Below are 25,160 nucleotides of genomic sequence, written 5' to 3' on the forward strand. Positions count from 1 at the left end.
CATCCCGCACTTATTACCCCCATCCCGCACTTATTACCCCCATCCCGCACTTATTACCCCCATTCTGCACTTATTACCCCCATCCCGCACTTATTACCCCCATCCCGCACTTATTACCCCCATCCCGCACTTATTACCCCCATCCCGTACTTATTACCCCCATCCCGCACTTATTAACCCCATCCCGCACTTATTAACCCCATCCCGCACTTATTACCCCCATCCCGCACTTATTACCCCCATCCCGCACTTATTACCCCCATTCTGCACTTATTACCCCCATCCTATACTTATTACCCCCATCCCGCACTTATTACCCCCATCCCGCACTTATTACCCCCATCCCGCACTAATTACCCCCATCCCGCACTAATTACCCCCATCCCGCATTTATTACCACCATCCCGCACTTATTACCCCCATCCCGTACTTATTACCCCCATCCCGCACTTATTAACCCCAACCCGCACTTATTAACCCCATCCCGCACTTATTAACCCCATCCCGCACTTATTACCCCCATCCCGCACTTATTACCCCCTTCCCGCACTTATTACCCCCATTCTGCACTTATTACCCCCATCCTATACTTATTACCCCCATCCTGTACTTATTACCCCCATTCCGCACTTATTACCCCCATCCCGCACTTATTACTCCCATAACGCACTTATTACCCCCATCCCGCACTTATTACCCCCATTCTGCACCTTATTGGTACTTGTGGAGTATCACGGCTCCCACGACCTGCATCGTATGCAGATCGTATGCTAAAAATCTTATCGCATTGCATCGCATGTGGCATACGATGGCATGCGATGCGATGCGATGTTTTACCGATTTTTGAGTATTTTTGCTCAAAAATCGTATGCCATCGCATAACATCGTATGCCAAATGTAGTGGCATACGATGTCATACGATGCGATACGATGTTTACCGATTTTTGAGCAAAAATGGTCAAAAATCGGTAAACCATCGAATGACATCGTATGCCATATGTAGTGGCATACGATGTCATACGATGCGATACGATGTTTTACCGATTTTTGAGCATTTTAGCTCAAAAATCGTATGCGATCGCATCGGATGCCATACGATGGCATGCGATGCGATGGCACCCGATTTTGGCCTGAAATGCATCAGAATGCATTGAAATGTGTATTAAAGTAGTGAAATGCCCCCAAATGCCATTTTTCATAGTGCACCACCCCCACTATCAACGTCAACCCGAAGCGTGGCGAGCGCAGCGGTACGCGTCCTACGACCTTTTCATACCCCCACTATCCACGTCGGCGTGGAGTTGAGAATAGAATAGTGTGGCGAGCCCCGCGAGGGGACGCGGATACCTTCACAGCTATACGCGTCTCCTCGCGGGCTTTACAGGTATCCGCGTCCCCTTGCGGGGCTCGCTGCGCTCGCCACGCTTCGGGCTCGGTGGCTCGCTGCGCTCGCCACACTATTCTATTCTCAACTCCACGCCGACGTGGATAGTGGGGGTATGAAAAGGTCGTAGGACGCGTACCGCCGCCCCTCGCGGGCTCGCTGTGCTCGCCACGCTTCGGGTTGACGTTGATAGTGGGGGTGGTGCACTATGAAAAATGGCATTTGGGGGCATTTCAGTACTTTAATACACATTTCAATGCATTCTGATGCATTTCAGTGCAAAATCGGGTGCCATCGCATCGCATCGGATGCCATCGCATACGATTTTTTAGCTAAAATGCTCAAAAATCGGTAAAACATCGTATCGCATCGATGGCATACGATGTCATTCGATATTTTACCAATTTTTCACCATTTTTGCTCAAAAATCGGTAAAACATCGTATCGCATCGTATGCCACTACATATGGCATACGATGTTATGCGATGTTTTACCGATTTTTGACAATTTTTGCTCAAAAATCGGTAAAACATCGTATGGCATTGTATGACATCGTATGCCACTACATATGGCATACGATGCCATGCGATGGCATACGATTTTTGAGCAAAAATGCTCAAAAATCGGTAAAGCATCGTATCGCATCGTATGCCATCGTATGCCACTACATATGGCATACGATGCCATACGATGGGATCCGTGATACTCCACAAGTACCCACTTATTACCCCCATCCTGCACTTATTACCCCCATCCTGCACTTATTACCCCACATCCTGCACTTATTACCCCACATCCTGCACTTATTACCCCCATTCTGCACTTATTACCCCCATTCTGCACTTATTACCCCCATTCTGCGATTATTACCCCCATTCTGCGATTATTACCCCCATCCTGTACTTATTACCCCACATCCTGCACTTATTACCCCACATCCTGCACTTATTACCCCCATTCTGCACTTATTACCCCCATTCTGCGATTATTACCCCCATTCTGCGATTATTACCCCCATCCTGCACTTATTACCCCACATCCTGCACTTATTACCCCCATTCTGCGATTATTAACCCATTCTGCGATTATTACCCCCATCCTGTACTTATTACCCCACATCCTGCACTTATTACCCCACATCCTGCACTTATTACCCCCATTCTGCACTTATTACCCCCATTCTGCGATTATTACCCCCATTCTGCGATTATTACCCCCATCCTGCACTTATTACCCCACATCCTGCACTTATTACCCCACATCCTGCACTTATTACCCCCATTCTGCACTTATTACCCCCATTCTGCGATTATTAACCCATTCTGCGATTATTACCCACATCCTGCACTTATTACCCCACATCCTGCACTTATTACCCCACATCCTGCACTTATTACCCCCATTCTGCACTTATTACCCCCATCCCGCACTTATTACCCCCATCCCGCACTTATTACCCCACATCCTGCACTTATTACCCCCATCCCGCACTTATTACCCCCATTCTGCACTTATTACCCCCATTCTGCACTTATTACCCCCTTCATGCACTTATTGTGAATGAGCGATTTCCCAGTCTGATCCTTCGGCCGGTTTCACACACTCCGGCTCCTGCCGGACGGTGAATTCCCGCACGGCCAGGGAGCCGTGCCGCACACATTAGTTGTGAATGGACACGATTGTGACCATCCCTTCCATGATAAACTACTGTGTGCGGCACGACTCCCTGGCCGTGCGGGATTTCACCGTCCGGCAGGAGCCGGAGTGTGTGAAACCAGCCTTCCGGTCATCAGTGACAGAATCCGGCTGATGGAGGTTGGCGTCACAGGAAACGCTTGGGTGACCGGTTACCACTAACAAATCGCTTTTTGCTGTCAGCCGACCTCCGGCCCCTTCGTGTTTACAATCCCTGCGCTATTTCTGTTGCTATTTATGCTCACAAATGTGCGCTACGATCAGTCATTCAATATTCATTGGGGTTGCAAATTCGCACAATGGCGATCAGCCCTGAATCAGACCCATATCTGGGCGTCAGCTGAGTCCTGATTATTATCCTGTATAGGGCAGGGTACTTGTATTATCACGGCGCCCATTGCATTGCATATCATAAGGCTTAATATGGCATACGATGAGATGAGATGAGATTTTTAATTGTATAAGCACCGTAATGGGTGCTTACAATGTTAAATGCACCCCCACTATCAACGCCAACCTGAAGCGTGGCGAGCGTAGAGGTACGCGTCCTCCGACCTTTTCATACCCCCACTATCCATGTCTGCGTGGAGTTGATTTCATATAGTGTGGCGAGCGGACGCATAATACATGTAAAGTAAAACGCGGCCGCTCGCCACGCTTCGGGCTCGCTGCGCTCTCCATACTATATAAAATCAACTCCACGCCGACATGGATAGTGGGGGTATGAAAACGTCGGAGGAAACGTACCGCCGCCCCTTGCGGGCTCGCTGCGCTCACCACGCTTCGGGTTGGCGTTGATAGCGGGGGTGGCGTGGGAGTGCATTTCACATTGTAAGCACAAATTAGGGTGCTTATACAATTTAAAATCGTATCTCATCTCATCTCATTGTATGCCATTGTTTGCCATATACAATGGTATACAATTTTAAATTGTATAAGATGGAAATCATGGTCGCCGTGCTAATACACAAGTACCTGGGGCAGATACAGTGCAGAAATATTAGAGTCCTCTGGGGCTCCAGCTCTCAGCGGAGATTATATCCTAGTAAATTATATGAGTCCTGAGGTCAGACGCCCTCTGGAGAAAATCTATTATATTCTGCTCTGCTCCATTGGTTCCTGTTATTACCTGACACAGGGGCTATAACTGTCGCTGCGGCCAGCGCTGTGCGTTACTTATTACCCTCTGTCTGCAGGAAGCGGCTGTCAGCATTTACAGCACAGGGTTTACTATAGTATTGATCAGACACAATAAAATGTTATTTACAAGAGAGTAGATTGATGGCGGGAAGGCCTGTGGGGAATCCTAACATGGCGCCTCAGTGACAGCACGAGACGCTTATTATCCTAATATACGTCCAGGGATTCCCCATAACCACAGTACAATAATAAAGCTACAATGATGGCGAGAACACGCCTGCGGGGAATCCTAACATGGCGCCTCAGCGACAGCACGAGACCTTATTATCCTTATATACGTCCAGGGATTCCCCATAACCACAGTACAGTAGTAAAGCTACAATGATGGCGGGAACATGCCTGTGGGCAGGGCTATTTTTGTGCAGGCTCCAGCAGGAACTGAGGCCCTTATCCTAGTTTACTCTTTCAGACAAAATATTTCTTAGATGGACAAAACCATGTGCACTGCAGGTGAGGCAGGTGTTACTTGTGCAGAGATAATTAGATTTAGGTGGGGCTTTACACCTGCCTCACCTGCAGTGCACATGGTTTTGTCCATCTAAGAAATATTTTGTCTGAAAGAGTGAACTAGGATAAGGGCCTCAGTTCCTGCTGGAGCCTGCACAAAAATAGCCCTGCCTGTGGGGAATCCTGACATGGCGCCTCAGCGACAGCACGAGACGCTTATTATCCTTATATACATCCAGGGATTCCCCATAACCAGAATACAATAATGAAGCTACAATGATGGCGGGAACGGCCTGTGGGGAATCCTAACATGGCGCCTCAGCGACAGCACGAGACCTTATTATCCTTATTTACGTCCAGGGATTCCCCATAACCACAGTACAGTAATAAAGCTATAATGATGGCGAGAACACGCCTGCGGGGAATCCTAACATGGCGCCTCAGCGACAGCACGAGACCTTATTATCCTTATATACGTCCAGGGATTCCCCATAACCACAGTACAATAATAAAGCTACAATGATGGCGGGAACGGCCTGTGGGGAATCCTAACATGGCGCCTCAGCGACAGCACGAGACTCTTATTATCCTTATTTACGTCCAGGGATTCCCCATAACCAGAGTACAATAATAAAGCTACAATGATGGCGGGAACAAGCCTGTGGGGAATCCTAACATGGCGCCTCAGCGACAGCACAATACGCTTATTATCCTTATATACGTCCAGGGATTCCCCATAACCACAGTACAATAATAAAGCTACAAAGAAGGCGGGAACTCGCCTGTGGGGAATCCTAACATGGCGCCTCAGCGACAGCACGAGACGCTTATTATCCTAATATACGTCCAGGGATTCCCCATAACCACAGTACAATAATAAAGCTACAATGATGGCGAGAACACGCCTGTGGGGAATCCTAACATGGCGCCTCAGCGACAGCACGAGACCTTATTATCCTTATATACGCCCAGGGATTCCCCATAACCAGAGTACAATAATAAAGCTACAATGATGGCGGGAACAAGCCTGTGGGGAATCCTAACATGGCGCCTCAGCGACAGCACAATACGCTTATTATCCTTATATACGTCCAGGGATTCCCCATAACCAGAGTACAATAATAAAGCTACAATGATGGCGGGAACACGCCTGTGGGGAATCCTAACATGGCGCCTCAGCGACAGCACGAGACCTTATTATCCTTATATACGCCCAGGGATTCCCCATAACCACAGTACAATAATAAAGCTACAATGATGGCGGGAAGGCCTGTGGGGAATCCTAACATGGCGCCTCAGCGACAGCACGAGACGCTTATTATCCTTATATACGTCCAGGGATTCCCCATAACCACAGTACAATAATAAAGTTACAATGATGGCGAGAACACGCCTGTGGGGAATCCTAACATGGCGCCTCAGCGACAGCACGAGACGCTTATTATCCTTATATACGTCCAGGGATTCCCCATAACAACAGTACAGTAATAAAGCTATAATGATGGCGGGAACATGCCTGTGGGGAATCCTAACATGGTGCCTTATCGACAGCACGAGACACTTATTATCCTTATTTACGTCCAGGGATTCCCCATAACCACAGTACAATAATAAAGCTACAATGATGGCGGGAACAAGCCTGTGGGGAATCCTAACATGGCGCCTCAGCGACAGCACGAGGCGCTTATTATCCTTATATAGGCCCAGGGATTCCCCATAACCACAGTACAATAATAAAGCTATAATGATGGCGGGAACATGCCTGTGGGGAATCCTAACATGGCGCCTCAGCAACAGCACGGGACACTTATTATCCTTATATACGTCCAGGGATTCCCCATAACCACAGTACAATAATAAAGCTACAATGATGGCGGGAACACGCCTGTGGGGAATCCTAACATGGCGCCTTAGTGACAGCACGAGACCTTATTATCCTTATATACGCCCAGGGATTCCCCATAACCACAGTACAATAATAAAGCTGCAATGATGGCGGGAACACGCCTGCGGGGAATCCTAACATGGCGCCTCAGCGACAGCACGGGACACTTATTATCCTTATATACACCCAGGGATTCCCCATAACCACAGTACAATAATAAAGCTACAATGATGGCGGGAACATGCCTGTGGGGAATCCTAACATGGCGCCTCAGCGACAGCACGAGCCGCTTATTATCCTTATTTACGTCCAGGGATTCCCCATAACCAGAGTACAATAATAAAGCTACAATGATGGCGAGAACACGCCTGTGGGGAATCCTAACATGGTGCCTCAGCGACAGCACGAGACCTTATTATCCTTATATACGTCCAGGGATTCCCCATAACCAGAGTACAATAATAAAGCTACAATGATGGCGGGAATGGCCTGTGGGGAATCCGAACATGGCGCCTCAGCGACAGCACGAGACGCTTATTATCCTTATATACGCCCAGGGATTCCCCATAACCACAGTACAATAATAAAGCTATAATGATGGCGGGAACATGCCTGTGGGGAATCCTAACATGGCGCCTCAGAGACAGCACGAGGCGCTTATTATCCTTATATACGCCCAGGGATTCCCCATAACCACAGTACAGTAATAAAGCTACAATGATGGTGGGAACGTCCTGTGGGGAATCCTAACATGGCGCCTCAGCGACAGCACGGGACACTTATTATCCTTATATACGCCCAGGGATTCCCCATAACCACAGTACAGTAATAAAGCTACAATGATGGCGAGAACACGCCTGTGGGGAATCCTAACATGGCGCCTCAGCGACAGCACGAGACCTTATTATCCTTATATACGTCCAGGGATTCCCCATAACCACAGTACAGTAATAAAGCTACAATGATGGCAGGAACGGCCTGTGGGGAATCCTAACATGGTGCCTCAGCGACAGCACGAGACACTTATTATCCTTATTTACGTCCAGGGATTCCCCATAACCAGAGTACAGTAATAAAGCTACAATGATGGCGGGAACACGCCTGTGGGGAATCCTAACATGGCGCCTCAGCAACAGCACGAGACGCTTATTATCCTTATATACGTCCAGGGATTCCCCATAACCACAGTACAATAATAAAGCTACAATGATGACGGGAACACGCATGTGGGGAATCCTAACATGGCGCCTCAGCGACAGAAAGAGACCTTATTATCCTTATATACGTCCAGGGATTCCCCATAACCACAGTACAATAATAAAGCTACAATGATGGCGGGAACAAGCCTGTGGGGAATCCTAACATGGTGCCTCAGCGACAGCACGAGACACTTATTATCCTTATATACGTCCAGGGATTCCCCATAACCAGAGTACAGTAATAAAGCTACAATGATGGCGGGAACACGCCTGTGGGGAATCCTAACATGGCGCCTCAGCGACAGCACGAGACGCTTATTATCCTAATATACGTCCAGGGATTCCCCATAACCACAGTACAATAATAAAGCTACAATGATGGCGAGAACACGCCTGTGGGGAATCCTAACATGGCGCCTCAGCGACAGCACGAGACCTTATTATCCTTATATACGCCCAGGGATTCCCCATAACCAGAGTACAATAATAAAGCTACAATGATGGCGGGAACAAGCCTGTGGGGAATCCTAACATGGCGCCTCAGCGACAGCACAATACGCTTATTATCCTTATATACGTCCAGGGATTCCCCATAACCAGAGTACAATAATAAAGCTACAATGATGGCGGGAACACGCCTGTGGGGAATCCTAACATGGCGCCTCAGCGACAGCACGAGACCTTATTATCCTTATATACGCCCAGGGATTCCCCATAACCACAGTACAATAATAAAGCTACAATGATGGCGGGAAGGCCTGTGGGGAATCCTAACATGGCGCCTCAGCGACAGCACGAGACGCTTATTATCCTTATATACGTCCAGGGATTCCCCATAACCACAGTACAATAATAAAGCTACAATGATGGCGAGAACACGCCTGTGGGGAATCCTAACATGGCGCCTCAGCGACAGCACGAGACGCTTATTATCCTTATATACGTCCAGGGATTCCCCATAACAACAGTACAGTAATAAAGCTATAATGATGGCGGGAACATGCCTGTGGGGAATCCTAACATGGTGCCTCAGCGACAGCACGAGACACTTATTATCCTTATTTACGTCCAGGGATTCCCCATAACCACAGTACAATAATAAAGCTACAATGATGGCGGGAACAAGCCTGTGGGGAATCCTAACATGGCGCCTCAGCGACAGCACGAGGCGCTTATTATCCTTATATAGGCCCAGGGATTCCCCATAACCACAGTACAATAATAAAGCTACAATGATGGCGGGAACGGCCTGTGGGGAATCCTAACATGGCGCCTCAGCGACAGCACGAGGCGCTTATTATCCTTATTTACGTCCAGGGATTCCCCATAACCACAGTACAGTAATAAAGCTACAATGATGGCAGGAACGGCCTGTGGGGAATCCTAACATGGCGCCCCAGCGACAGCACGGGACCTTATTATCCTTATATACATCCAGGGATTCCCCATAACCACAGTACAATAATAAAGCTACAATGATGACGGGAACACGCATGTGGGGAATCCTAACATGGCGCCTCAGCGACAGCACGGGACACTTATTATCCTTATATACGTCCAGGGATTCCCCATAACCACAGTACAATAATAAAGCTACAATGATGGCGGGAACACGCCTGTGGGGAATCCTAACATGGCGCCTCAGTGACAGCACGAGACCTTATTATCCTTATATACGCCCAGGGATTCCCCATAACCACAGTACAATAATAAAGCTGCAATGATGGCTGGAACACGCCTGCGGGGAATCCTAACATGGCGCCTCAGCGACAGCACGGGACACTTATTATCCTTATATACGCCCAGGGATTCCCCATAACCACAGTACAATAATAAAGCTACAATGATGGCGGGAACATGCCTGTGGGGAATCCTAACATGGCGCCTCAGCGACAGCACGAGGCGCTTATTATCCTTATTTACGTCCAGGGATTCCCCATAACCAGAGTACAATAATAAAGCTACAATGATGGCGAGAACACGCCTGTGGGGAATCCTAACATGGTGTCTTAGCGACAGCACGAGGCGCTTATTATCCTTATTTACGTCCAGGGATTCCCCATAACCAGAGTACAATAATAAAGCTACAATGATGGCGGGAACGGCCTGTGGGGAATCCGAACATGGCGCCTCAGCGACAGCACGAGACGCTTATTATCCTTATATACGCCCAGGGATTCCCCATAACCACAGTACAATAATAAAGCTATAATGATGGCGGGAACATGCCTGTGGGGAATCCTAACATGGCGCCTCAGCGACAGCACGAGGCGCTTATTATCCTTATATACGCCCAGGGATTCCCCATAACCACAGTACAGTAATAAAGCTACAATGATGGCAGGAACGGCCTGTGGGGAATCCTAACATGGCGCCTCAGCGACAGCACGAGACCTTATTATCCTTATCGACGTCCAGGGATTCCCCATAACCACAGTACAATAATAAAGCTACAATGATGGCGGGAACGGCCTGTGGGGAATCCTAACATGGCGCCTCAGCGACAGCACGGGACACTTATTGTCCTTATATACGCCCAGGGATTCCCCATAACCACAGTACAGTAATAAAGCTACAATGATGGCGAGAACACGCCTGTGGGGAATCCTAACATGGCGCCTCAGCGACAGCACGAGACGCTTATTATCCTTATATACGTCCAGGGATTCCCCATAACCACAGTACAGTAATAAAGCTACAATGATGGCAGGAACGGCCTGTGGGGAATCCTAACATGGCGCCTCAGCGACAGCACGAGACACTTATTATCCTTATTTACGTCCAGGGATTCCCCATAACCAGAGTACAGTAATAAAGCTACAATGATGGCGGGAACACGCCTGTGGGGAATCCTAACATGGCGCCTCAGTGACAGCACGAGACGCTTATTATCCTTATATACGTCCAGGGATTCCCCATAACCACAGTACAATAATAAAGCTACAATGATGACGGGAACACGCCTGTGGGGAATCCTAACATGGCGCCTCAGCGACAGAACGAGACCTTATTATCCTTATATACGTCCAGGGATTCCCCATAACCACAGTACAATAATAAAGCTACAATGATGGCGAGAACACGCCTGTGGGGAATCCTAACATGGCGCCTCAGCGACAGCACGAGACCTTATTATCCTTATATCCATCCAGGGATTCCCCATAACCACAGTACAATAATGAAGCTACAATGATGGCGGGAACACGCCTGTGGGGAATCCTAACTTGGCGCCTCAGCGACAGCACGAGACGCAGCTTATTATCCTTATATACGCCCAGGGATTCCCCATAACCACAGTACAATAATAAAGCTACAATGATGGCGGGAACACGCCTGTGGGGAATCCTAACATGGCGCCTCAGCGACAGCACGAGACCTTATTATCCATATATCCGTCCCGGGATTCCCCATAACCACAGTACAATAATAAAGCTATAATGATGGTGGGAACACGCCTGTGGGGAATCCTAACATGGCGCCTCAGCGACAGCACAAGACCTTATTATCCTTATATCCGTCCCGGGATTCCCCATAACCACAGTACAATAATAAAGCTATAATGATGGCGGGAACACGCCTGTGGGGAATCCTAACATGGTGCCTCAGCGACAGCACGAGACGCTTATTATCCTTATATACGTCCAGGGATTCCCCATAACCACAGTACAATAATAAAGCTACAATGATGGTGGGAACGGCCTGTGGGGAATCCTAACATGGCGCCTCAGCGACAGCACGAGACGCTTATTATCCTTATTTACGTCCAGGGATTCCCCATAACCAGAGTACAATAATAAAGCTACAATGATGGCGGGAACGGCCTGTGGGGAATCCTAACATGGCGCCTCAGCGACAGCACGAGATGCTTATTATTCTTATTTACGTCCAGGGATTCCCCATAACCAGAGTACAATAATAAAGCTACAATGATGGCGGGAACGGCCTGTGGGGAATCCTAACATGGCGCCTCAGCGACAGCACGAGATGCTTATTATCCTTATATACGTCCAGGGATTCCCCATAACCAGAGTACAATAATAAAGCTACAATGATGGCGGGAACACGCCTGTGGGGAATCCTAACATGGCGCCTCAGCGACAGCACGAGACCTTATTATCCTTATATCCGTCCCGGGATTCCCCATAACCACAGTACAATAATAAAGCTATAATGATGGCGGGAACACGCCTGTGGGGAATCCTAACATGGTGCCTCAGCGACAGCACGAGACGCTTATTATCCTTATATACGTCCAGGGATTCCCCATAACCACAGTACAATAATAAAGCTACAATGATGGTGGGAACGGCCTGTGGGGAATCCTAACATGGCGCCTCAGCGACAGCACGAGACGCTTATTATCCTTATTTACGTCCAGGGATTCCCCATAACCAGAGTACAATAATAAAGCTACAATGATGGCGGGAACGGCCTGTGGGGAATCCTAACATGGCGCCTCAGCGACAGCACGAGATGCTTATTATCCTTATTTACGTCCAGGGATTCCCCATAACCAGAGTACAATAATAAAGCTACAATGATGGCGGGAACGGCCTGTGGGGAATCCTAACATGGCGCCTCAGCGACAGCACGAGATGCTTATTATCCTTATATACGTCCAGGGATTCCCCATAACCACAGTACAATAATAAAGCTACAATGATGGCAGGAACGGCCTGTGGGGAATCCTAACATGGCGCCTCAGCGACAGCACGAGATGCTTATTATCCTTATATATGCCCAGGGATTCCCCAGAACCACAGTACAATAATAAAGCTACAATGATGGCACTTAGCGGGTTACGCCGTGCACAGTGTGGTTTCGGGGGGACTGGGAACCGTTCATTGGGAGCAGCGGGTAAAATTCTGTGGGTTCATTGGAACTGTGGTGGAGATTTGGAGGAGCAATTAAGAAAATGCTCTTACCTAGGGTCCAGGTAAGAGAGAGGCACCAGGGTACATTCCAGGTGCGATGGGTCCAAATTGCAGGCTTGCATTGAGGTTTATTTGTACCCTTATTCAGGTTTTGCCATACCACCCTCTGCCCCATGCCATCCTCTGCCTGTGCCACCCTCTGACCATGCCACCTTCTACCCCATGCCACCCTCTGCCCTCTGCCACCCTAGACTTGTGCCACCCTCTGCATGTACCACCCTCTACTCATACCACCCTCTGCCTCATGCCACCCTTTGCCCTGTGCCACCATCTGCCCAGTGCCACCATCTGCCCAGTGCCACTTTCTACGCTGTGTCATCCTCTGCCACATGCTACCCTAGCCTCGTGCCATCCTCTGCCCTTACCACCCTCATGCCACCCTCTGCCCATACCACCTTCTGCCATCCTCTGCCTCGTGCCATCCTCAACCCATGCCACCCTCTGCCTCTGTCTCGCGCCACCCTCTGCCCTGTGCCACCCTCTGCCTCTGTCTCGTGCCACCCTCTGCCCCATGCCACTCTCTGCCTCGTGCCACCCTTCAGTCTTCTGGCAATATAGAACATGCCCATATGGTGAGAGGCATGACAGTAAGATGTGGTAGTCTCTGCTTTTGCTAACCCCGATTTCCTGACAGCGTGAGCAGTAAATGGCCGCCTCAGTGCAGGGACCATGGTTTCCAGGTGCTGCAATAGTGCATGGGTTCAACATGTAGTCAAAGTGTTTTGTAATAAGTGCACCCTAAAGCATGGTGGCAGTGGCCTGGATCTGGTCTGGTGGCAGTGGCCTGGATCAGGATTGACGTTGGTGGCTTGGATCTGGTCTGGTAGCAGTGGCTTGGGTCCGGTGGCAGTGGCTTGGATCAGGATTGAAGTCAGTGGCCTGAATCTGGAAGCAGTGGCGTGGATCCCGTCTGGTGGCAGTGGCCTTGATCCGGTCTGATGGCAGTGGCCTGGATCTGGTGGCTGAGGCCTGGGTCTGGTGGCAGTGGCCTGGGTCCGATCCGGTGAAAGTGGCCGGGATCCAGTCTGGTGGCAGTGGCCTGGGTCCGTTCTGGAGGCAATGGCCTGGATCCGGTCTGGTGGCAGTGGCCTGGATACAGTCTGGTGGCAGTGGCCTGGATACAGTCTGGTGGCAGAGGCCTGGATCTGGTGGCAGAGGCATGGGACTGGAGGCAGTGGCCTGGGTACGGTCTGGTGGCAGTGGCTGGGTTCCGGTCTAGTGGTAATGGCCTGGGTCCAGTCTGGTGGCAGTGGCCTGGATACAGTCTGGTGGCAGTGGCCTGGATCTGATGGCAGAGGCATGGGACTGGACGCAGTGGCCTGGGTCCAGTCTGGTGGCAGTGGCCTGGGTCCGGTCTGGTGGCAGTGGCCTGGGTCCGGTCTGGTGGCAGTGGCCTGGATACAGTCTGGTGGCAGTGGCATGGGACTGGAGGCAGTGACCTGGATCTGGTGGCAGTGACCTGGATCTGGTGGCAGAGGCATGGGACTGGAGGCAGTGGCCTGGGTCCGGTGGCAGTGGCTTGGATCAGGATTGAAGTCAGTGGCCTGAATCTGGAAGCAGTGGCGTGGATCCCGTCTGGTGGCAGTGGCCTGGATACAGTCTGGTGGCAGAGGCCTGGATCTGGTGGCAGAGGCATGGGACTGGAGGCAGTGGCCTGGGTACGGTCTGGTGGCAGTGGCTGGGTTCCGGTCTAGTGGTAATGGCCTGGGTCCAGTCTGGTGGCAGTGGCCTGGATACAGTCTGGTGGCAGTGGCCTGGATCTGATGGCAGAGACATGGGACTGGACGCAGTGGCCTGGGTCCAGTCTGGTGGCAGTGGCCTGGGTCCGGTCTGGTGGCAGTGGCCTGGGTCCGGTCTGGTGGCAGTGGCCTGGATACAGTCTGGTGGCAGTGGCATGGGACTGGAGGCAGTGACCTGGATCTGGTGGCAGTGACCTGGATCTGGTGGCAGAGGCATGGGACTGGAGGCAGTGGCCTGGGTCCGGTCTGGTGGCAGTGGCCTGGGTCCGGTCTGGTGGCAGTGGCCTGGGTCCGGTCTGGCGGCAGTGGCCTTGGTCCGGTCTGGTAGCAGTGGCCTGGGTCCGGTCTGGCAGTAGTGGCCTGGATTGAGTCTGGTGGCAGTGGCCTGGATCTGGTGGCAGAGGCATGGGACTGGAGGAAGTGGCCTGGGTCCGGTCTGGTGGCAGTGGCCTGGGTCCGGTCTGGTGGTAGTGGTGTGGATCCGGTCTAGTGGCAGTGGCCTGGGTCCAGTCTGGTGGCAGTGGCCTGGGTCCGGTCTGGTGGCAGTGGCCTGGGTCCGGTCTGGTGGTAGTGGTCTGGATACAGTCTGGTGGCAGTGGCCTGGGTCCGGTCTGGTGGTAGTGGCCTGGGACTGGAGGCAGTGGCCTGGGTCCAGTCTGGTGGCAGTGGCCTGGGTCCGGTCTGGTGGTAGTGGCCTGGTGGCAGTGGCCTGGATCTGGTGGCCTGGAACTGGAGGAAGTGGCCTGGGTCCGGTCTGGTGGCAGTGGCCTGGGTCCGGTCTGGTGGCAGTGGTGTGGATCTGGTATGGTGGCAGAGGCCTGGATCTGGTGGCAGTGGCCTGGATTCAGTCTGGTGGCAGTGGCCTGGATCTGGTGACAGAGGCCTGGGTCTGGTGGCAGTGGCCTGGGTCCGGTCTGGTGGCAGAGGCCTGGATCCGGTCTGGTGGCAGTGGCCTGGATGTGGTCTGGTGGCAGTAGCCTGGATGTGGTCTGGTGGCAGTGGCCTGGATCTGGAAGCAGTGGCGTGGATCTGGTTTGGTGGTAGTGGCCTGGATCTGGTGGCAGTGGTCTGGATCTGGTCTGGTGGCAGTGGCCTGGATCTGGAAGCAGTGGCGTGGATCTGGTCGGGTGGCAGTGGCCTGGATCCGGTCTGGTGGCAGTGGCCTGGATCTGGAAGCAGTGGCGTGGATCTGGTCGGGTGGCAGTGGACTGGATCCGGTCTGGTGGCAGTGGCCTGGATCTGGAAGCAGTGGCGTGGATCTGGTCTGGTGGCAGTGGCCTGGATCTGGAAGCAGTGGTGTGGATCTGGTCTGGTGGCAGTGGCGTGGATTTGGTGGCAGTGGCCTGGATTTGGTCTGGTGGCAGTGGCCTGGATCTGGTCTGGTGGCAGTGGCCTGGATCTGGTGGACTTGGCCTGGATCTGGTCTGGTGGCAGTGGCCTGGATCTGGTGGCAGTGGCCTGGATCTGGTCTGGTGGCAGTCTCCTGGATCTGGTGGGAGTGGTCTTGATCTGGTCTGGTGGCAGTGGCCTGGATCTGGTCTGGTGGCAGTGGCCTGGATCTGGTCTGGTGGCAGTGGCCTGGATCTGGTCTGGTGGCAGAGGCCTGGATCTGGTGGCAGTGGTGTGGATCTGGTCTGGTGGCAGTGGCCTGGATCTGGTGGCAGTGGCCTGGATTTGGTCTGGTGGCAGTGGCCTGGATCTGGTCTGGTGGCAGTGGCCTGGATCTGGTGGACTTAGCCTGGATCTGGTCTGGTGGCAGTGGCCTGGATCTGGTCTGGTGGCAGTGGCGTGGATCTGGTCTGGTGGCCGTGGCGTGGATCTGGTGGCAGTGGCCTGGATCTGGTCTGGTGGCAGTGGCCTGGATCTAGTGGCAGTGGTCTTGATCTGGTCTGGTGGCAGTGGCCTGGATCTGGAAGCAGTGGCGTGGAACTGGTCGGGTGGCAGTGGCCTGGATCTGGTCTGGTGGCAGAGGCCTGGATCTTGTGGCAGTGGTGTGGATCTGGTCTGGTGGCAGTGGCCTGGATCTTGTGGCAGTGGCCTGGATCTGGTGGACTTGGCCTGGATCTGGTCTGGTGGCAGTGGCCTGGATCTTGTCTAGTGGCAGAGGCCTGGATCTTGTGGCAGTGGTGTGGATCTGGTCTGGTGGCAGTGGCCTGGATCTTGTGGCAGTGGCCTGGATCTGGTCTGGTGGCAGTGGCCTGGATCTGGTGGACTTGGCCTGGATCTGGTCTGGTGGCAGTGGCCTGGATCTGGTCTGGTGGCAGTGGCCTGGATCTGGTGGACTTGGCCTGGATCTGGTCTGGTGGCAGCGGCCTGGATCTTGTGGCAGTGGTGTGGATCTGGTCTGGTGGCAGTTGCCTGGATCTTGTGGCAGTGGCCTGGATCTGGTCTGGTGGCAGTGGCCTGGATCTGGTGGACTTGGCCTGGATCTGGTCGGGTGGCAGTGGCCTGGATCTGGTCTGGTGGCAGAGGCCTGGATCTTGTGGCAGTGGTGTGGATCTGGTCTGGTGGCAGTGGCCTGGATCTTGTGGCAGTGGTGTGGATCTGGTCTGGTGGCAGTGGCCTGGATCTGGTGGACTTGGCCTGGATCTGGTCTGGTGGCAGTGGCCTGGATCTGGTCTGGTGGCAGTGGCCTGGATCTGAAAGCAGTGGCGTGGATCTGGTCTGGTGGCAGTGGCGTGGATCTGGTGGCAGTGGCCTGGATCTGGTCTGGTGGCAGTGGCCTGGATCTGGTGGCAGTGGTCTTGATCTGGTCAGGTGGCAGTGGCCTGGATCAGGTCTGGTGGCAGTGGCCTGGATCTGGTCTGGTGGCAGTAGCCTGGATGTGGTCTGGTGGCAGTGGCCTGGATCTGGAACCAGTGGCGTGGATCTGGTCTGGTGGCAGTGGCCTGGATCTGGTGGCAGTGGTCTGGATCTGGTCTGGTGGCAGTGGTCTGGATCCGGTCTGGTGGCAGTGGCCTGGATCTGGTCTGGTGGCAGTGGCCTGGATCTGGTGGCAGTGGTCTCGATCTGGTCTGGTGGCAGTGGCCTGGATCTGGAAGCAGTGGCGTGGATCTGGTTTGGTGGCAGTAGCCTGGATCTGGTCTGGTGGCAGAGGCCTGGATCTGGTGGCAGTGGTGTGGATCTGGTTTGGTGGCAGTTGCCTGGATCTGGTGGCAGTGGCCTGGATTTGGTCTGGTGGCAGTGGCCTGGATCTGGTCTGGTGGAAGTGGCCTGGATCTGGTGGACTTGGCCTGGATCTGGTCTGGTGGCAGTGGCCTGGATCTGGTCTGGTGGCAGTGGCCTGGATCTGGTCTGGTGGCAGTGGCCTGGATCTGGTGGCAGTGGCCTGGATCTGGTCTGGTGGCAGAGGCCTGGATCTTGTGGCAGTGGTGTGGATCTGGTCTGGTGGCAGTGGCCTGGATCTTGTGGCAGTGGCCTGGATCTGGTCTGGTGGCACTGGCCTGGATCTGGTGGACTTGGCCTGGATCTGGTCTGGTGGCAGTGGCCTGGATCTGGTCTGGTGGCAGTGGCCTGGATCTGAAAGCAGTGGCGTGGATCTGGTCTGGTGGCAGTGGCGTGGATCTGGTGGCAGTGGCCTGGATCTGGTCTGGTGGCAGTGGCCTGGATCTGGTGGCAGTGGTCTTGATCTGGTCAGGTGGCAGTGGCCTGGATCAGGTCTGGTGGCAGTGGCCTGGATCTGGTCTGGTGGCAGTAGCCTGGATGTGGTCTGGTGGCAGTGGCCTGGATCTGGAACCAGTGGCGTGGATCTGGTCTGGTGGCAGTGGCCTGCATCTGGTGGCAGTGGTCTGGATCTGGTCTGGTGGCAGTGGTCTGGATCCGGTCTGGTGGCAGTGGCCTGGATCTGGTCTGGTGGCAGTGGCCTGGATCTGGTGGCAGTGGTCTCGATCTGGTCTGGTGGCAGTGGCCTGGATCTGGAAGCAGTGGCGTGGATCTGGTCGGGTGGCAGTAGCCTGGATCTGGTCTGGTGGCAGAGGCCTGGATCTGGTGGCAGTGGTGTGGATCTGGTTTGGTGGCAGTTGCCTGGATCTGGTGGCAGTGGCCTGGATTTGGTCTGGTGGCAGTGGCCTGGATCTGGTCTGGTGGCAGTGGCCTGGATCTGGTGGACTTGGCCTGGATCTGGTCTGGTGGCAGTGGCCTGGATCTGGTCTGGTGGCAGTGGCCTGGATCTGGTCTGGTGGCAGTGGCCTGGATCTGGTGGCAGTGGCCTGGATCTGGTCTGGTGGCAGAGGCCTGGATCTGGTGGCAGTGGTGTGGATCTGGTCTGGTGGCAGTGGCCTGGATCTGGTGGCAGTGGCCTGGATTTGGTCTGGTGGCAGTGGCCTGGATCTGGTCTGGTGGCAGTGGCCTGGATCTGGTGGCAGTGGCCTGGATCTGGTCAGGTGGCAGTGGCGCTGCAGTGGTAAGGTACCATTTTCCTGCTACACTTTATCCATGGGAGAGTAATAACCACAGAAGAGTGACATTGCCGCAGCAGTACCACCGGTGTCTGAGGGACAGAAATCAGAGCCATGGCTGGGAAAGAGTCTGCTGTATCCTGTGACTACCAACATAGCACTGTCCATTTTCTGGCTGTCCTTAGTAACCCATAGGGGCAGCGACTGGGTATCAGCCATCACCATGCACCATGCCAGTGACCACACCTGTTGTGACGCAGTAGGAGGAGTCAGCGACAGGCAGTTATTAATGGTAAGGGGTGTTCCCTATACCTGTGTGGTGATATAAGCCCAATCCGTCACACTGAATAGTGGTGCCACAGTAATACCATGTGCTGACTGTGACCTCCACATACATGTACACGTGTCACATAACCTCAGCTGTCTCACCTTTGGGGGTGCGTTTGGCTCCATCTCAAACTTGTCTGGAAACATCCTACAAAGAGCCAGGTGCCTTGTGTGTATGTAAAACTGCAAGAACCACAACACGAGTGAAGTATATAAAATAACACACTACCGGAAGCCTGGACACACACACACACACATACACACATAACACGCTATCCGGAACACACACACATAACACACTACCGGAAGCCTGGACACACACACACACACATACACACATAACACGCTATCCGGAACACACACACATAACACACTACCGGAAGCCTGGACACACACACATAACACGCTATCCGGAACACACACACATAACACACTACCGGAAGCCTGGACACACACATAACACGCTACTGGAAGCCTGGACACACACACACATAACACTCTATCCGGAACACACACACATAACACACTACCGGAAGCCTGGACACACACATAACACGCTACTGGAAGCCTGGACACACACACACATAACACTCTATCCGGAACACACACATAACACGCTACCGGAAGCCTGGACACACACACACATAACACACTACTGGAATCCTGGACACACAAACATAACACGCTATCCGGAACACACACATAACACGCTAACAGAAACCTGAAAACACACACACGCATAACATAAAAAAGACTTGGGATTACCCCAAGTGACTCTGCCCATACAGAAGTGACCTAGCTGGGGTAGGACCAATCACACTCACTCTGCCCATACAGAAGGGATCTTGCTGGGGTATGACCAATCACACTCACTCTGCCCATACAGAAGGGATCTTGCTGGGGTATGACCAATCACACTCACTCTGCCTAGATATCTCCAGTCCAGTAGGTCTGAGAGTCGTTCTGTTCGGTTGCGTTGGATGATTCTCTGGCGCCGGGATTGCTGGCAGAACCCGTACAAGAATTGGGTCAGCTGGTTACATGATTCATCCGGGGAGCGGAACCTCCGATCCACTATGTAAATACCTAAAATGTGCAAGAAATTATCACATATTTCACACCTTTTAAACCGCGTAATTTTGTCCGGGCAGCTGAGAGATCATACGACACAGCCCACGTGTATTCCATGAGGTTAGGGCCCAGCATGTCAGGCTAGTTACTACAAAGGTGGTCAACTAGGTGCTATATATATAGGTGGTCAACAAGTTAGTACTGTATATAGGACATAAACTAGTTAATGTACAGAACGTATCAGATATTTTTTTACTATAATTATAACCTCTATACAACCAAACATCAATCTATCTAGCCTTCCAGCCATCAAACTATCCATCCATCTGTCCTACCTTTAATCTGTCCAATCATCCAACCTACCGTCTATCAATCCAATCATTCATCCATCCAACCTTCCATCCATCATCCATAAAACCTTCCAAACCACACATCCAACCAATCATTCATCCATCCGACCAACCAACCATCCTTCCATTCATCCATCCGACCAACCATCCAACCAATCAATCAATCATCCAACCTTCTATACCAATCATCTAAATAAACTTCCATCCAAGCAACCAACCAATCATTCATCCATCCGACCAACCAACCATCCTTCCATTCATCCATCCATCCATCCGACCAACCAACCAACCAACCAATCTCCAACCTTCTATACCAATCATCCAAATAAACTTCCATCCAAGCAACCAACCAAGCATTCATCAATCCGACCAACCAATCATCCTTCCATTCATCTATCCAACCAATAAATCAATCAATCATCCAACCTTCTATCCTATCATCCCAAAAAAATCCATCCAACCATCCATCCAACCAACCAACCAATCATCCATCCAACAAACCATCCAGCTAAGCAACCAACCAATCATCCATCCATCCAACCAAGCTACCAACAATCATCCATCCATCCAACCAACCAACCACGCAATCATTCATCCATCCATCCATCCAATCAATCAATCATCCATCTAACCAACATCTATACAGCCACCCACCAAACCAACCCTCCAACCTTCCATTGAGTTTCCCTTACCATAAGCTGCCGGATCAGCCACATGTTCCTGCATGAAGCAGCCAAAACCTGACAGGTTGGTGGTGACGCTGGGGATTCCCATGACGGTGCATTCAGCTGAAATTATATAGGATTCATGGTTTGAAACCACCGGGAATTCACTAAATTCCATGAATTGGGCAAATTTTAAAGTAAATTTGACAAGAAATGTGTTCACTTTATGTTATACATTCTGTGGGAGGGAAGTGGCTCCATGTATCACTGCGACCGCTAACTACGCCCATATCGGGCACTTACTGTAGTGCCAGCATCTCACCCTGATGCCAGCGGGCACAATGTGCTGCTTAGGAACCCCACATGGCGCCAGGAACTGAATTCTCCCCTAATGTGTAAGGGGGTGCACAGAACAACATGTATATATAGTATATTATGATCAGCTTCTCATGCTGTGTTCTGCAGAATGTCAGGCCGCCCCCTTTTCTCTGACATCTTCATTCATCCACATGGGAATGTGTCACACACCGCGGCCCCCAGATACATGTTCTCACGGGGACCAATTTGTTGTCTCAAACATTATCTTTAAATACGCCGCGTCCTCCCCCAGTGACATTAACATTCATCTCCTAAAAGAGCTTCCTGAGATGGGTTCTGGGAAATCTGTCAAATAACAATGGTGAGGAGATAATCGCGATGTCACTCCGCATGTTTACTGCAAGTGTCGCAGGTCTGACACAGAGAGAAACTAATAATCTGCAGCTGGGATATTGCAGTAATATCTCAGCTACCGCCAGGTGGCGCTCATCTTACTATACACACACACCGGGGGCTGGCACATCTTACTATACACACACCGGGGGCTGGCACATCTTACTATACACACACCGGGGGCTGGCACATCTTACTATACACAGTACACACACCGGGGGCTGGCACATCTTACTGTACACACACCGGGGGCTGGCACATCTTACTGTACACACACCGGGGGCTGGCACATCTTACTATACACACACCGGGGGCTGGCACATCTTACTATACACAGTACACACACCGGGGGCTGGCACATCTTACTGTACACACACCGGGGGCTGGCACATCTTACTACACACACACCGGGGGCTGGCACATCTTACTACACACACACCAGGGGCTGGCACATCTTACTACACACACACCGGGGGCTGGCACATCTTACTATACACACACCGGGGGCTGGCACATCTTACTATACACAGTACACACACCAGGGGCTGGCACATCTTACTGTACACACACCGGGGGCTGGCACATCTTACTGTACACACACCGGGGGCTGGCACATCTTACTATACACACACCGGGGCTGGCACATCTTACTATACACAGTACACACACCAGGGGCTGGCACATCTTACTGTACACACACCGGGGGCTGGCACATCTTACTGTACACACACCGGGGGCTGGCACATCTTACTATACACACACCGGGGGCTGGCACATCTTACTATACACAGTACACACACCAGGGGCTGGCACATCTTACTATACACAGTACACACACCAGGGGCTGGCACATCTTACTATACACAGTACACACACCAGGGGCTGGCACATCTTACTATAAACACACCAGGGGCTGGCACATCTTACTATACACACACACCAGGGGCTGGCACATCTTACTATACACACACCGGGGGCTGGCACATCTTACTATACACTCACACACCGGGGGCTGGCACATCTTACTATACACACACCGGGGGGCTGGCACATCGATCTTACTATACACACCTATACACACACCAGGGGCTGGCACATCTTACTATACACACACCGGGGGCTGGCACATCTTACTATACACACACCGGGGGCTGGCACATCTTACTATACACACACCGGGGGCTGGCACATCTTACTATACACACACCGGGGGCTGGCACATCGATCTTACTATACACACACCAGGGCCTGGCACATCTTACTATACACACACCGGGGGCTGGCACATCTTACTATACATAGTACACACACCGGGGGCTGGCACATCTTACTATACACACACCGGGGGCTGGCACATCTTACTATACACACACCGGGGGCTGGCACATCTTACTATACACACACACCGGGGGCTGTCACATCTTACTATACACACACCAGGGGCTGGTACATCTTACTATACACACACCAGGGGCTGGCACATCTTACTATACACACACCGGGGGCTGGCACATCTTACTATACACACACCAGGGGCTGGTACATCTTACTATACACACACCGGGGGCTGGCACATCTTACTATACACACACCGGGGGCTGGCACATCTTACTATACACACACGGGGACTGGCACATCTTACTATACACACACCAGGGGCTGGCACATCTTACTATACACACACCGGGGGCTGGCACATCTTACTATACACAGTACACACACCGGGGGCTGGCACATCTTACTATACACACACCGGGGGCTGGCACATCTTACTATACACACACCGGGGGCTGGCACATCTTACTATACACACACCGGGGGCTGGCACATCGATCTTACTATACACACACCAGGGCCTGGCACATCTTACTATACACACACCGGGGGCTGGCACATCTTACTATACATAGTACACACACCGGGGGCTGGCACATCTTACTATACACACACCGGGGGCTGGCACATCTTACTATACACACACCGGGGGCTGGCACATCTTACTATACACACACACCGGGGGCTGTCACATCTTACTATACACACACCAGGGGCTGGTACATCTTACTATACACACACCAGGGGCTGGCACATCTTACTATACACACACCGGGGGCTGGCACATCTTACTATACACACACCAGGGGCTGGTACATCTTACTATACACACATCGGGGGCTGGCACATCTTACTATACACACACCGGGGGCTGGCACATCTTACTATACACACACCGGGGACTGGCACATCTTACTATACACACACCAGGGGCTGGCACATCTTACTATACACACACCGGGGGCTGGCACATCTTACTATACACAGTACACACACCGGGGGCTGGCACATCTTACTATACACACACACCGGGGGCTGGCACATCTTACTATACACACACCAGGGGCTGGCACATCTTACTATACACAGTACACACACCGGGGGCTGGCACATCTTACTATACACACACACCGGGGGCTGGCACATCTTACTATACACACACCGGGGGCTGGCATCTATCTCCTGACCGGTGGTGGATGGCTGCGGGGACACTGACCGGTGGTGTATGGCTGCGGGGACACTGACCGGTGGTGGATGGCTGCGGGGTCACTGACCAGTGGTGGAGGGCTGCGGGGACACTGATCGGTGCTAGAGGGCTGCAGGGACACTGATCGGTGGTAGAGGGCCGTGGGGACACTGACTGGTGGTGGAGGGCTGCGGGGACACTGACCGGTGGCGGAGGGCTGCGGGGATACTCTTTTCCACCAGTTTTCATTGGGTCTTCACTTTCAAAAGATCAATATCAAAGTTTGACAAGATGTATTCAACGAGTTTCGTCTCCTAAGAGACTCCCTCAATGGCAGTGCACACTAGGGCTGCACACCGGGGCTGGACAGTGAGGCTGCACACTAGGGCTGCACACCGGGGCTGGACAGTGAGGCTGCACACTAGGGCTGGACAGTGAGGCTGCACACTAGGGCTGCACACTAGGGCTGCACACCGGGGCTGGACAGTGAGGCTGCACACTAGGGCTGCACAGTGGGGCTGGACAGTGAGGCTGCACAGTGGGGTTGGACAGTGAGGCTGCACAGTGGGGCTGCACACCGGGGCTGGACAGTGAGGCTGCACACTAGGGCTGCACAGTGGGGCTGGACAGTGAGG

At 52.2% G+C, this 25,160-nt stretch overlaps 1 protein-coding gene across 1 annotated transcript in view; it reads right to left on the bottom strand.

Annotated features, from left to right (window-relative positions):
- GYS2 (glycogen synthase 2) overlaps positions 1-25,160 on the bottom strand; it is a 79,164-nt gene that overhangs the window by 2,988 nt on the left and 51,016 nt on the right. The window contains exons 13-15 of the mRNA XM_083180779.1: positions 21,321-21,416; positions 20,130-20,293; positions 19,310-19,390 (exon numbers count right to left, since the gene is read on the bottom strand). Of these exons, the coding sequence (XP_083036905.1) occupies positions 19,310-19,390; positions 20,130-20,293; positions 21,321-21,416 (341 nt within the window). The remainder of the gene's footprint in view (positions 1-19,309; positions 19,391-20,129; positions 20,294-21,320; positions 21,417-25,160) is intronic.

This window comes from Crinia signifera, chromosome 4 (genome assembly GCF_055691185.1).
Source record: "Crinia signifera chromosome 4, ASM5569118v1, whole genome shotgun sequence".
Classification (NCBI taxonomy): Eukaryota; Metazoa; Chordata; class Amphibia; order Anura; family Myobatrachidae; genus Crinia; species Crinia signifera.